At 41.6% G+C, this 14,216-nt stretch overlaps 1 protein-coding gene across 11 annotated transcripts in view; it reads right to left on the reverse strand.

Annotated features, from left to right (window-relative positions):
- Positions 1–14,216, reverse strand: part of DGKI (diacylglycerol kinase iota) — a 483,473-nt gene that overhangs the window by 209,735 nt on the left and 259,522 nt on the right. For 6 of the 11 annotated variants that reach the window (XM_040345695.1, XM_040345698.1, XM_040345696.1 and 3 more), the window contains 3 exons: positions 11,965–12,039; positions 9,570–9,626; positions 4,435–4,533 (listed from right to left, as the gene is read on the reverse strand). In XM_040345695.1, coding sequence (XP_040201629.1) covers positions 4,435–4,533; positions 9,570–9,626; positions 11,965–12,039 — 231 coding nt within the window. The remainder of the gene's footprint in view (positions 1–4,434; positions 4,534–9,569; positions 9,627–11,964; positions 12,040–14,216) is intronic. The other 5 variants (XM_040345697.1, XM_040345694.1, XM_040345692.1 and 2 more) reach the window with 2 other exon arrangements.

The raw sequence follows: 14,216 nt of genomic DNA on the forward strand, positions 1-14,216 counted from the left end.
CCCTGCACTTTCTCTGTTATCCACTCCTGACCCCAGCATTTTCTGTGTTATAAGTGAAGAAAAAGGGAGCGCTGAGTAAACTGGATGATAATCACCTAAATATAAATATAGATAATCAAAATGAATAAATAAATACACAGCAATAATTCGTTATAAATGGTGAAAAAACACAAAGTGAATAAAGTAACAGCAAAAATTATTGGTGAAGTCCATATTGAATGCAGACTCCCAAAGGGAGATGTCTTAATCCAACAGTGTGTATAAAAATAAAGTCTAAACAGTGAATAAACAACAAGTGCTTGAAAGATAATTTCACTTATTCAATAAAGGTTTCCACCTCCACCGCAAACAGAAGAAAATCACCACAAACAAGTGCTCATGGATGGCACCTTAACGCAAGATGTTGACCACTTTAGTTAAAAAGAGGTCAAAATGCGCATTGGAATAGCCACAGATTCCAGAAAAGACTCTTGATATCTCGATTCCCATAATCACCATCACATGGAGTAAATTAGAAAAGAGAAAATTGCCATAGAATAATATCGTTTTATTTAAAAATAAAAATTAAGACAAGCAGCGCCAAATGACCTCTTACTTGAACAGTGCCTTAGCCCAGCACTGATGCTGATCGGCGTTGGATGTTGTGCAGAGAGATGTGATTGCTTCCTGACGACGTGGCAATCACGAAACGTACGTCGAGGCGCACTGGTGACGCACAATCTCCGTACTTCCGGTCACGCTGGTTCGCTCTTCCTGTGAGGTGGAACGCACGCTGGCTGCATGCTTTCTGAAGCGTGGGACCGTCTCTCTGCACAACATCCAACACCGATCAGCCTCAGTGTGATGGTGATTATGGGAATCGAGATATCAAGAGTCTTTTCTGGAATCTATGGCCATTCCAAATGCGCATTTTGACCTCTTTTTAACTAAAGTGGTCAATATCTCGTGGTAAGGTGCCATCCATGAGCACTTGTTTGTGGTGATTTTCTTCTGTTTGCACTTCTGTCCCCTGCACTCTCTGTGTTATTCACTCCTGAGGCCTCCACTCTGTGCACCATGCACTTCTGAGTACCACACTCTCTGCACTAATCACTCCTGACCCCTTCACTCTGTGCCCTATACACTCCCGAGCCTTGCAATATGGACATGTTGTGCACTTCATATTCTTGACTACTGCACTCTGTGTGCTAGGTTGTATATGACATTTTCCAGACCACTGCAATCTGTATGCTGGGCTTTTATACCATACTCCTGACCACTGCACATCAAATAATCCTGAAGTTTTCCTTTAAGGTAGGCTGACTGTAGAAAAGCATATCCAATGAAAGAATTTAATTGATTGTGTTGATGGTTTACACATGTCTGTTACACGTCATGTCATGTCTGTTACACTCTCAGTAATAAAAGCATATTTTGTGGGTAAATAGACAGTGGCATATGTGTGCTGTGTATAGGTGGAGTAGGCTCAGATTGTATTTAACCATGCCCCTTTCAGTCGATTCCACAGTTATTAGGCCACACCCACAATTCAGCTTTATTGCTTCAAATAATTGTGCTTGTGTGTGTGAGCAAATGCATCTTGCTGTGAGATGCATTTAACCTTCTAATTATGTTCTAAGCCGCATCAAGTTGTTTTTTGCATCCCTGTTAACATGTGTGGATATAAGCAGTTCTGACAAAAATGTACATAAGCCTTAACACCTATTTACTCTTTTAACTCATGACCCTAACATTAGCATCACCTAACCTTGAACCTTATCCCTTCCTCTAAAAAATCCCCTGCAGCATATTTATCTTTTTAGGCATCTGCTGCATCAGCTCCTTCCCAGTCCTCTGCCAAATTACTGAAAACTGCAGACCCTAGCTGAAAGAGAGGGTCTATATCTGTCACACTGTAAATATTTTTTTTTTATTATGTCATGAAAGGGTTATGTGGTATAAGCCCTGACTCATTCTCCCCTGCAGGATTACAGAATATCTCCATTACGAGGGAGGAGTTTTATAATCCAAGAGGGGAGAACTCAGGCAGGAGCTGACAGCACTGCTTGGGATTGGAGTACAGCAGAGGGACTGTGTGGTCAGCTGTTTTCTGTACTTACCATAATTGTAAAGAGACAAAACATGGTGAAATAGGTATGTAATGCTGGTATATAATGCATACAGTTTTTTTTTATTGTGCCCAATCATACAAATTATGTTTAATACAATATTATATCAGGACTTGTAGCTATGTCTATTGGTGCTGATAGGGAATATTTGATAGTCTTCACTTACACTCTGTGGGAGCCAACCACAAGAAGTGGGATATTTGCAGTATGTGCAGCTGTCTTGGTAAGTGTCAGGAATCATATTTAAAAGTATAATGTTAAAACACTGGGAACAAGGCCACACACAAACAGGTGAACAGCCTAGAAACGAGGGGGGGGGGGGGTTACTGGATCCAGTAGCCCATAGCTCCCAACTGATTTCGAGGAACTGTCCTCAATTTGGAATAAAGTCCCTCTTTCCTCCTCATTTCCATCTGATCTATAACTTTGTATATAAAATGCACTTTTTATCCTCCAAAAAAGTGTTTACCAGTGCTAAACCTTTCATCCAATTTCTAAATGGCTGCATTTGTAAATTTCAAAAGGCAGTGTAAAGAATTTGTAGTGGTAAAAAAAGCACTATTTTTGTTAATAGGTGTCCCTCGTTCCTATCTCCAAACGTTGGGAGGTATGGTAGCCTGGTGTACAAGAAAACAACATTTACTATTATTACTAGCCTTAATATTAGGGAGTTCGTATCTAAAAACTGGTGTAAAGCAATAATCGGGTCGCTGTCTATGGTAACTACATTCTAGCTGCCATTTTTCTAAACCATATTAAAAAAACAAAAACCAACATGGCTGCAATATTAAATACATAAAAAGCAGCACTCCTGCAACAGAAGGCTGTAAATACTTTCCTGTCCTGTAGACGGTGAGTCCAAACATCTTCAAATGGTAAAAAAGTCTTCAGCCAACACTTCAAAGAGTGTTGAATTTATGCATGCCCTGGAACGCACTGTGGTTCTTCCCACTGACCCCTATATTACTACAAGACATGGTAGTGATTCAGGGGGTGGTGGGAGAAACCATTGAGCACTGCCTGTAATGCCAGGCAAACCATGTCTTAATGTAGTCGACGTTGTGCACAAGGGCACAGTCCTATTAAAACAGGGCATTCACCAAGCTGTCGCCACAAAGTTGGAAGCACACAATTTAAAAAAAAAATCTTTGTATGCTGTAACGTTATTAGTACCCTTCCCTGGAAACACCTGAACTCAGTAATTTAGAGCAGTGACCACATTCATTTGGCTATACAGTGTATTAAAATCACACAAACCTCTAACATTCTAATGCCCAACCCGCAGCTCAGAGGCTCCATGTAGCCTGTTGGCACTTGTGTGGTTCCCAGGGCTCTGCAGACAGTAGTCTGTGTGTTGGTGCTCACTCAGGCCAGTGAGGGAAAGGGATGTTAAGACTCGGTTCTAGTAGTTAAAGCGGTTGTATAGTCCCATAGCAATACTAGCTCATTATGAAATACTTACCTTAGAACGAGGCGTCGGTAACTTACCTGGTCCACGCTGAGGTAGCTGACATGTTGCCTCGGCGTGTCTTCCGGGTATCGCAGAGCCAGCGCTAGCCAGCATTACATTCACAAAACATTATGTGCATCTCTGCTGATTTCAGGGACCATATTTGTAGTCTCCTTATCTGTCTTGCTGTAGCCTCTAATGCAAACTATGAGAAGCTTACAGCTTGCAGAGAAATCAGAGTAAACAATTTCAGAACAGGAGAGGATCCTATACAATAGTGCAAGACTGAAGGTAAGGTTGGAGTTCAGCTTTTGAATTAGACACTGAGGCCTCGTACACACGACCATTTTCCTCGACAGAATCCATCAAGAAACTTGGTGGCAGAGCTTTTTTGCAGAGGAAAACGGTCGTGTGTATGTTTTTCATCGAGAAAACTGTCGTGGAACTCGATGAGAAAAAAAGAGAACAAGTTCTCTTTTTCCTCGTCGGGAGTCTCAATATCCTTGTCATGTTCCTCGTCGGGTTGGTTTTCGACGAGAAATACGTTTGTGTGTATTCTTAGAAACCCGCACATGCTCAGAAGGGTGGCGCCAGTGGAATCAAACTTCCCCTTTATAGTGCCGTCGTACGTGTTTTACGTCACCGCGTTTGAGAACGACGAGATTTTGTCTTGACAGTGTGTACGCAAAGAAAGCTTGTCAAGATTCTCGACAAGCCAAACAAGGAACTCGTCGAGGAAAATGATGTTTCATTTACGACGAGTTCCTCGGTCATGTGTACGAGGCCTCAGTTCTGCAACCTGTGACATTTCAAATTTGCTTTAACATTGCTTCAAGACAACGAAGCACAAACATACATGAAGAGAGGTTCTCTTACCTTCCCGCAGTGTCTGCACTTCCCTTCTTGCCGCCGCCGATGTACCCAATGATGCCTCACCAGATTCTGCTGGTTAGAACAACAAGAAAAATGTCTGACCTGAGGAAAAACCATTAGAGCTTGGGTCAGGCTTGAATCCAGGGTGGGCACGGACAGCAACACACAGAGGTGGACTAAGGACTGTGGGAGACAAGCCTATATCCGGGTGGTACATGATCCATACCAGCTTGGGTCCAGGAACAGATAGGCCTTAAAATCAGGAAGAGAGCAACTGCTTTTTATAATCAGATTTACTGAGTATATTTCTTCTTTTACTGATAAGATTTTATTTATATTGTTTAAACATTTTTTCCAAAAGGAAAAAATAATCCACAGCTGTAACAGTTTAAAAACTGTTAGCAAGGGATAGGCTTCAATTTGTTTGTCTTTAAAATAAATCCTATGAGTCCATTTAAAGGGGTTGTAAAGGTACAATTTTTTCCCCATAAATAGCTTCCTTCACCTTAGTGCAGTTCTCCTTCACTTACCTCACCCTTCGATTTTGCTTTTAAATGTCCTTATTTCTTCTGAGAAATCCTCACTTCCTGTTCTTCTGTCTGTAACTCCACACCGTAATGCGAGGCTTTCTCCCTGGTGTGGAGTGTTGTGCTCGCCCCCTCCCTTGGACTACTGGAGAGTCAGGACGCCCAATAACACACAGCTCCTTTCTCTATCTGCAACGCAGAGAGCGTACTGACTCCCCTGTAGCCCAAAGGAGGGGGCGAGCATGACACTCCACACCAGGGAGAAAGCCTTGCATTACTGTGTGGAGTTACAGACAGAAGAACAGGAAGTGAGTTTTTTTTAAAAAAAAATAAGGACATTTAAAAGCAAAATGGAAGGATGAGGTAAGGTAAAGGAAGCTATTTAGGAAAACAAAATTGTACCTTTACAACCCCTTTAATCCTACATGTCTACCTGAAAAAGGTTGACAATGCTGCTTTGCAGCCCTGAAGTCAGAACTCTCACATGAATCTCAGTCAAATACTCAATTTTTTTCCTGATAATAGAGAGGGACGCAGTGAGAGCTTGTTATAGCTTCAACTTTAGGTGCTCTTTTTTAATGTTTTTTGTTAGTTTAAAGTAAACCCGATACAAACTTGGGTAACTCAAGGGTAAAAGATTCTCAAAGATTACAAAATTAATAAAGCAAAGGTAATCATTCAAAACAGTAGGTAAATCCAGATACAATGCCTTGAGAAAGTATTCGTACCCTTTGAAATTTTCCATTGTTTGTCATGTTACAACCAATAACGTAAATGTATTTTATTGGGATTTTATGTGATAGACCAACACAAAGTGCCACATAATTGTGAAGTGGAAGAAAAATGATAAATGGTTTTCAACTTTTTTTACAAATATATATCTGAAAATTGTAGCGTGCATTTGTATTCAGCCTGCCTGAGTCAATACTTTGTAGAACCACCTTTCACTGCAATTACACCTGCAAGTCTTTTTGTGGATGTCTCTACCAGCTTTGCACATCTAGAGAATTACATTTTTGCCCATTCTTCTGTGCAAAATAGCTCAAGCTCTGTCAGGTTGGATGGAGAGCATCTGTGAACAGCAATTTTCAAGTCTTGCCACAGATTCTCAATTGGATTTAGGTCTAGACTTTGACTGGGCCATTCTAACACATGAATATGCTTTGATCTAAACCATTCCATTGTAGCTCTGGCTGTATGTTTAGGGTCGTTGTTATGCCGGAAGGTGAACCTCCACCCCAGTCTCAAGTCTTTCGCAGACTGCAGGTTTTCTTCTAAGATTGCTCTGTATTTGGCTCCATCCATTTTCCCATTAACTCTGACAGGCTTCCCTGTCCCTGCTGAAGAAAAACATCCCCACAACATAATGCTGCCACCAGCATGTTTCACGGTGGGGATGCTGTGTTTAGGGTGATGTGCAGTGTTAGTTTTCTGCCACACATAGCATTTTGCTTTTAGGCCAAAAAGTTAGATTTTGGTCTCATCTAACCAGAGCAGCTTCTTCCACATGTTTGCTGTGTCCCCCACATGGGATCTTGCAAACTGCAAACGGGACTTCTTATGGCTTTTTTTCAACAATGGCTTTCTTTTTTCCACTCTTCCATAAAGGCCAGATTTGTGGAGTGCATGTCTAATATTTGTCCTGTGGACAGATTTTCCCACCTGAGCTGTGGATCTCTGTAGCCCCTCAACAGTTACCATGGACCTCTTGGCTGCTTCTCTGATTAATGCTCACTTTGTCCGACCTGTCATTTTAGGTGGACGGTCATGTCTTGGAAGGTTTGCCATACTCTTTCTATTTTCAAATGATGGATTGAACAGTGCTCTGTGAGATGTTCAAAGCTTGGGATGCTTTAAACTTCTCCATAACTTTATCCCTGACCTGTCTGGTGTGTTCCTTGGCCTTCATGATGCTGTTTGTTCCCTGAGGTTCTCTAACAAACTTCTGAGGGCTTCATAGAACAGCTGTATTTATACTGAAATTACATTTCACACAGGTGGACTCTATTTACTAATTAGGTGACTTTTAAGGTCAATTGGTTAACCACTTAAGCCCCGGACCAATATGCTGCTAAATGCCCAAAGGCGTTTTTACAATTCAGCACTGCGTCGCTTTAACAGACAATTGCGCGCTCGTGCGACGTGGCTCCCAAACAAAATTGGCGTCCTTTTTTCCCCACAAATAGAGCTTTCTTTTGGTGGTATTTGATCACCAATCACCAATTTCCTTAGTTTAGGCTGATACGTATTCTTCTACCTATTTTTGGTAAAAAAAATCACAATAAGCGTTTATCGATTGGTTTGCGCAAAATTTATAGCGTTTACAAAATAGGCGATCAGCAATTTTTTTCATGACTGCGACATTATGGCGGACACTTCGGACAATTTTGACACATTTTTGGGACCATTGTCATTTTCACAGCAAAAAATGCATTTAAATTGCATTCTTTATTGTGAAAATGACAGTTGCAGTTTGGGAGTTAACCACAGGGGGCGCTGAACGTGTTAGGCTTCACCTAGTGTGTGTTTACAACAGTAGGGGGGTGTGGCTGTAGGTCTGACGTCATCGATTGTGTCTCCCCTATAAAGGGGATGACACGATCGATGCGCCACCACAGTGAAGCACGGGGAAGCCGTGTTTACATACGGCTCTCCCCGTTCTTCAGCTCCGGGGAGCGATCGCGACGCAGCGGCTATAAACGAATAGCCGCGCCGTCGTCCCGGATCGCTCCCCAAGGGAATCCGCCCGCCGCACGCAGCGGGGGGGGGGTCCCAATCGGACCCCCCACCCACTAGAAGGCAAGGACGTATATATACGCCCTTCTGCCTGTCCGTGCCATTTTGTAAATAGGCGTGCGGCGGGCGTTAAGTGGTTAAACTAGATTTTAGTTAGGGGTTCAAAGTAAAGGGGGCTGAATACAAATGCACGCCACACTTTTCACATATTTATTTGTAAAAAAAATGAAAACCATTTATCATTTTCCTTCCACTTCACAATTATGGGCCACTTTGTGCTGGTCTATTACATAAAACTAATAAAATACAATTATGTTTTTTTTGCAACATGACTAAATGTGGAAAATTTCAAGGGATATGAATACTTTTTCAAGGCACTGTATATAAAAAGGAATCTGCTGTTATATGCAAATCTTGTCTTTTCGTGAAAGTTAATATTAGCCCCTCCCAGTTTATACTTACCTGCTCTGTACAAGGGTTTTGCAGAGAGCGGCCCCGATCCTCCTTTTTTTGAGGTCCCCCGTTGGTGCTCCTGGCCCCTCCTCTTCATTAGATGTCCACACGGAGAGCTTTTTTCCATGAGGGCACTTTGACACAGACAACAGGACTCAGCCACGCCCCTGGCAATCGGTGTGACTGTATTTGATTGACAGCAGCGGGGGCCAATGGGCTTGTGCTCATCGCTGGATTGATCGGGTTTAGGTAAGAAAAAGGGGGGGCAGCGGCGGCGGAGAGGGTTTTTCACCTTAATGCATAGAGTGCATTAAGGTGAAAAACCTTGGGGGTTTACAACTCCATGAAGCTTTACCACATTTAGTAAGCTCTGAGCAACTGCACTTGCAGAGTGCACAGTCTATTTGCATTTAGTAAATCAACCCCAATGTGTTTATTGCAATTTAGATTTTGTTTTTAGGTTTACAACCACTGTAAGGATCAGTGCATTCCATACAGTCCCTGTTGAATATTTTTTACTTCACTTATACTATGGAATATACAGCAAAGATGGTGAAACTCCAAGGCTAGGATTGGGGGCGGGGCTGAAACTACAGGCAGGAAATCTAAGCAAATCAGTTTGTCAGTGTCTATCAAGAGCTGAAACACCATCTTGAATGAACTATAGGACAATAAACAAACAGAAAAAATATTGTGAATGGGTACCCCAATTTTTCTATCCGTTTATGTGATTCAAATTAGAACTACAACAAAGGCTCTCGAAAGGACTTCTATGAAAATGTTTTATACAAAAACTTTATGTTTTTAAAGCGGAGTTCCAACCACAACTAGCATTTTTTAAATGTATGTCCTTTCATCCTGCGTTTTTATAATATAAATATGGTCACTTACTATTTTACAATTGGACAGCGCACTGCATCCTGGGAAATGATGACACATATTTCCCAGGAGCATTAGAGGGAGATGATGTCAGAATCCTAGGTGGTTTCAAAGGCAGATTTCGTGGGACCGCATAGCAACAGGCATTTCCAGATTAGTCGTAAGCTACAGTTTAAAGCAAAATTGTTTTTTGGATGGAACCTCCACTTTAACAAGTTATTTTTTTTTTAATGGTATGATTTCCCAAGCTCCAAAAATCTACAGGTAACCATTTTCTTCTTCTACCCCTATAGATACTTTTACAAGATGTTTTGGAAATCAAAATATTTCACTGACATTAAATAGCATTTAAAGGCTCCTTGAATCTCAGATTTTGACTCCTAAACTCCTAGTAGGAGCCCTAAAATGACAATGACTTGATGGCTTCATTTAAATAAATGTTCGGATTTATATCCATTTCCAGTTTTTCATTTTATCCAAGGGGCTTCTGGGCTTAGTGTAAAGTTTCTAACCTTTCGTTTTGTGGTCCTCTCACACACTTACCTCCCTCAGAGCCCGTGAGGTCGCATCACGAAAAGTTGGCTTGCATCTAAAATTAATCTGGAGTTTTTACAAAAAGAGGAAAATTAGGTCATCTATTAAAAGCATACCATTGGAAATGCATTTTTAATAGCTTTGATATTTTAAAATAGCAATCTTTTCTATTTTAAATTGTTTTAATTATTTCAAAAGTAGAATCCTTACTTAACACAATGGGGGTTATTTACGAAAGGCAAATCCATTTTGCACTACAAGTGCACTTTCAAGAGCAGTCGCTGTAGATCTGAGGGGGATATGCAAGGAAAATAAAACACAGCATTTTTGCTTGCACATGATTGGATGATAAAATCAGCAGATCTTCCTCTGATTTCAGAGCTTCCCCTCGGATCTACAGCAATCTACAGCGACTGCACTTACAAGTGCATTTTCAAGTGCACTTGCAGTAAACTTGTAGTGCAAAGTGGATTTGCCTTTCGTAAATAACCCCCAATGTATCTTTGTTTTGCATTATTTTTTTATTTACTGTAATGAATGCAAATTCCTGTTAAATTTCATTGAATTCTACTAACGCTAATGTTACTATATATTACCAGATACAAATTTATAGTTAAAACTTTAACTACAAGAATAAAATGATGTCTACTTAGAGAGTTTACAAATATCTATTTAGATGTCACCTGTCTTTACAGAAATGAGAAGAATGCTATTCCTGAACTCCTTCTGAAAATGCTTGTCACTGACTTCAACCATTCATTTCACCACAGACCTGGAACAAGTATGCAGCCAGCAACTGAAATGAATTTTCTTTCTAAACAGAGGGTCTTCATGACGGCTGGGCAACTAGCATTTTAAGGAATACACATATTTCTACACATATTTTATTCCACATGGCGGGCTGAGGGCTCCCTTTCTCTGTGTTCCCTTGCTGCTTCATTCCTCTGATGGTATCATGTGCCTGGTCCCTGTGCAAGCTCTGTGTCAGGCCTCGTACACACGACCAAGTTTCTCGGCAAAAACCAGCAAGAAACTTGCTGGGATTATTTTTTTGCCGAGGAAACCGGTCGTGTGTACATTTTTCGACGAGGAAACTGTCGAGGATCCCGTCGAGCCAAAAAGAGAGCGTGTCTTCTTTTTCCTCGACGTGAATGGAGAAACTTGCCTTGTCGAGTTCCTCGACAGCCTTACAAGGAACTCGACGAGGAAAACTATGTGTTTCGCCCGTCGAGTTCCTCGGTCGTGTGTACGAGGCTTCAGACACTGTTGGAGCTTACATAGGGTTATTGAGTACCCTATCCACTCCTACGTGATATTGTTTGGACCTTGAAATTGGCCACTCATCCTGGGAGGAAAATGAAAAGGTGAAATGCTCCCCCATAACGTACCCATTATTTTGTAGGGCTCCTATGGATAAATGGAGCAGCAGCAGACTGTAGTGAAGGTTTCAGTGGTGAAGCTTATTGTTTATTAATTTACCTTTTGATCTTGTTGCTATCCCATATCTATACAGCACACAATTAGACCTTGGTAATTGTGCCACCCTTGAGTCCTTACATCTATTCTTCATGCGTAAAGTGTTACTAAACCAAAAACCTGCATTCACTACATCTGGTCTCCCACAGTACACAGAACATGGAAATGCCATTTTTTTAGTAAATGTAAACTGCTAAACACCTTTTATACCTATAGCAGTCTTGTGACTTCTATCAGTGTCTGGTTAAAGCTTGTAGGAGGAGTTTTCATACTGCACTGGCTGTCCTGTCTGGATTCAGGACTCCAGACCCTCTGTCTGGACAGTGCGATTGGCCCTGTGCTGATTACATGCACTCGCCCAAGAAAAAAAAACTTGCTAGCAATACACACCAAACTGAGCATGTGCAGCCTTACTCCACTAACTATATCTTATCTGGGCATGTTTTAGAGACAGTGCAAGAAGGGGAGGAGCTGTGCATACATGATCAAACAGTCTTTTACATAATGCAGAAGATTTACCCCTTAGGTTCCACAGATTATAACAAGCGTGTTCTTCTGTATATACACACTGATTTTACTGTTGTGGGTTTAGTAACACTTTAAGTTCTAAAACAGGAAAGAACTTCACACTTCAAAATGTGTTGAATCTTCACATTGGGTCACCATACTTTTGTTAAAAGCGGCCTCACCAAAGATGCTGCGTTTTATCCTATATGATGTATCTACTGTTAATATAATTCCAGCGCCACATTTCTATATGTCCCTAACAAAAACAACTTTAGTTTTGTGCTGCATAGGCAAAGTGAATGATTCCCTTTAAGCATGATATATGTTAGTTAGAAAACTAGAGGTGTTCTACAAGGCTGACTAGTTTAGAGGAAAAGAAAAAAAAAATCCAGGTTATGGCCAGTAGATGGGGCCCTTATACCTTTTCTAGCTGATCCATGCAGGCAACGTGGACAACGATTTTACAAGCTGCGCATTTTCTCCGCACCGCTGACTTCTGGTGGAAAAGGAAACATAAACACAGTGTTAACGTGATCAGCGGGGAGTTTATACATGTACCAGAGATGTAAGAGTGTCTAGCATACAGAAAACTGGGAATGCTTTTAAAAAGCTACATATGGCAATGCTTCCCAAATAGATCAGGCGTGTGGTAAGAGACCTTCTATATCCTATTCACTCATCAGCCTGATACAAGATAAAATAGCTCATATTGACAAAAGTGGCTTTTTTTCAGAGCTACCTCTTTCTGGAACAAGTTGGTCCAACCCTTAAATGAAGGTCAGGCCAATGAGCAATTGATCAGCGTCCCTACTCCTCCTCTTCATTCACACTTGTACGATTCCAAAGTTGAGCAGACTTTGAAGTGCAACCTTGATGCAACTTTGACGCAACTAGAAATGGGTACAACTTGGATACGACTTTGGTTTTGACCAGTGATAATGGACAAAAGTTGCACACAAGTTGCATTGTATAACATTCAGGTACGACTTCATGCAACTTCTGAGGGTTAATATTGAAGTCTATGGCCCTTAAGTTGCATGAAAGTCAGACCAAAGTAGAGCAAAGTAGAGCATGCACCTCTGGTGCAAAGAACGTGACATCGATGCGTGGTGCAAGGGCATCCACCCACCCTGATGGGAGGGGAGGAGGAAAGCCCACATCACTCATCGCAGCTCCAGGAAGTGATGGGAGCCAGAGTCTCCCGTAACCAGATCATGTGAAACAAGAATAGGGAAATTCTCCCATCCCATCCCCTTTTACTAGATAGGGAAGGAGGCATTAGACCTTACCAGGTAACTTATTCATATAAAGTGCCACCTTGCCTTTTGGCTTCTTGCTTTTTGCTCCTTGCCTTCTCCTTTTTTTAGATAATAATCACCATATGTGCCACCGCCTCAATTGAAATAACATTCACAATATAGCATGATCTCCAAATTGTAGGTAGGTCAGATAACGCATGTGAAGATATCTAATCTCCATATGCCTGTTTGTGTCATCACCATGCAGTTCCTGGACTAGCTGCGCTTTAAAGGGATTGAAATTATGATTTCTAATAATTTGATGCCTATGGATCCAGATTTTAGGGCATCCTGTATTCATAAGAATTTTCTCTTACTTCTTTGGTTAATTTAAGGGTCCATGCACACTGGGCTGGGGTTTTGTATTTTGCCTCCAGAATCAGCTTAAAGAGGAACTGCAGTTTGTAATAATTTGTAATAAAAACATCTTTGCCACTCTGAAGCTTCCCCCCAACCACTTCTGTTCTGTACTTGCAAAATATGCTGCAAAGATCTCCCTCCACTGAGTCTGGTTGCATCCATTTTAACTGTGGGCATTACACAGAGGCACATCACTAGCTAGCTCTGCAGCCCTGCATCTCTCATTGGCCTTCTTATGACTCATCCACCCTACCTTCCTGGCAAACTCTCACGAGAGAGAGAGAGAGCTGTGCATGATGTCATAAGGCTAGGCTAATGACCAGACAAGAAACAGATGGGCTGTATAAGGTATTTACTGGCAAAAACAAATGTTTTACTATCCAAAGTTAAAACAACAAGGGCAGAAGATTTAAAGGAGAAGTCCAGCCTGAGCTTTTTAGGCTGGCTTTTCCTCTGGGTCACAGGAGTGCAATTTGTTTTGCACCCCCGTTGACCCGATTTCAGCGGAGAGCGGTCTGAAGTCCCCTCTCCGCTGACGTCACTGCCATCAGTCGGGGCAGCACGTCATCCTGACTTCCAAGTCTAGATCCGCCAGCTGCCCTGATTGATGGCAGTCTCAGTGAGCCGCTGAGACTCTGAGACGGCCGCTCCCCACCTCTCCACTGCTTAGCGCTCCAATGAGCTCTGCTTGGGGAGGAGTGAGAACTGAGCCATTGGCGATGTTCGGTGGCTTGGTTCTCAGTGCAGAGACTCCGGGAGACAGATGCAGCATCAGTCTGGTGCTCCATCCACCAAGGTAAGTATGAATAGGAAAAAAAAAACAGACTTTTCTTTTAATAGATGGAAAGATGAGAAAATGACTGAAAGTCCGCTTTAATGATATCCTATGTGTCCATGCACATTAGGATGATTTGAGGCATATTATACGCTCACCGTTTAGAGGCAGAAAAAAAACCTGGTTTGTGTTTTTGAGAGTTTTCTGTCAGATAAAAACACAAAATGCTCCTAAACACTA

The sequence above is a fragment of the Rana temporaria genome, chromosome 3 (genome assembly GCF_905171775.1).
Source record: "Rana temporaria chromosome 3, aRanTem1.1, whole genome shotgun sequence".
In the NCBI taxonomy this organism is placed as follows: Eukaryota; Metazoa; Chordata; class Amphibia; order Anura; family Ranidae; genus Rana; species Rana temporaria.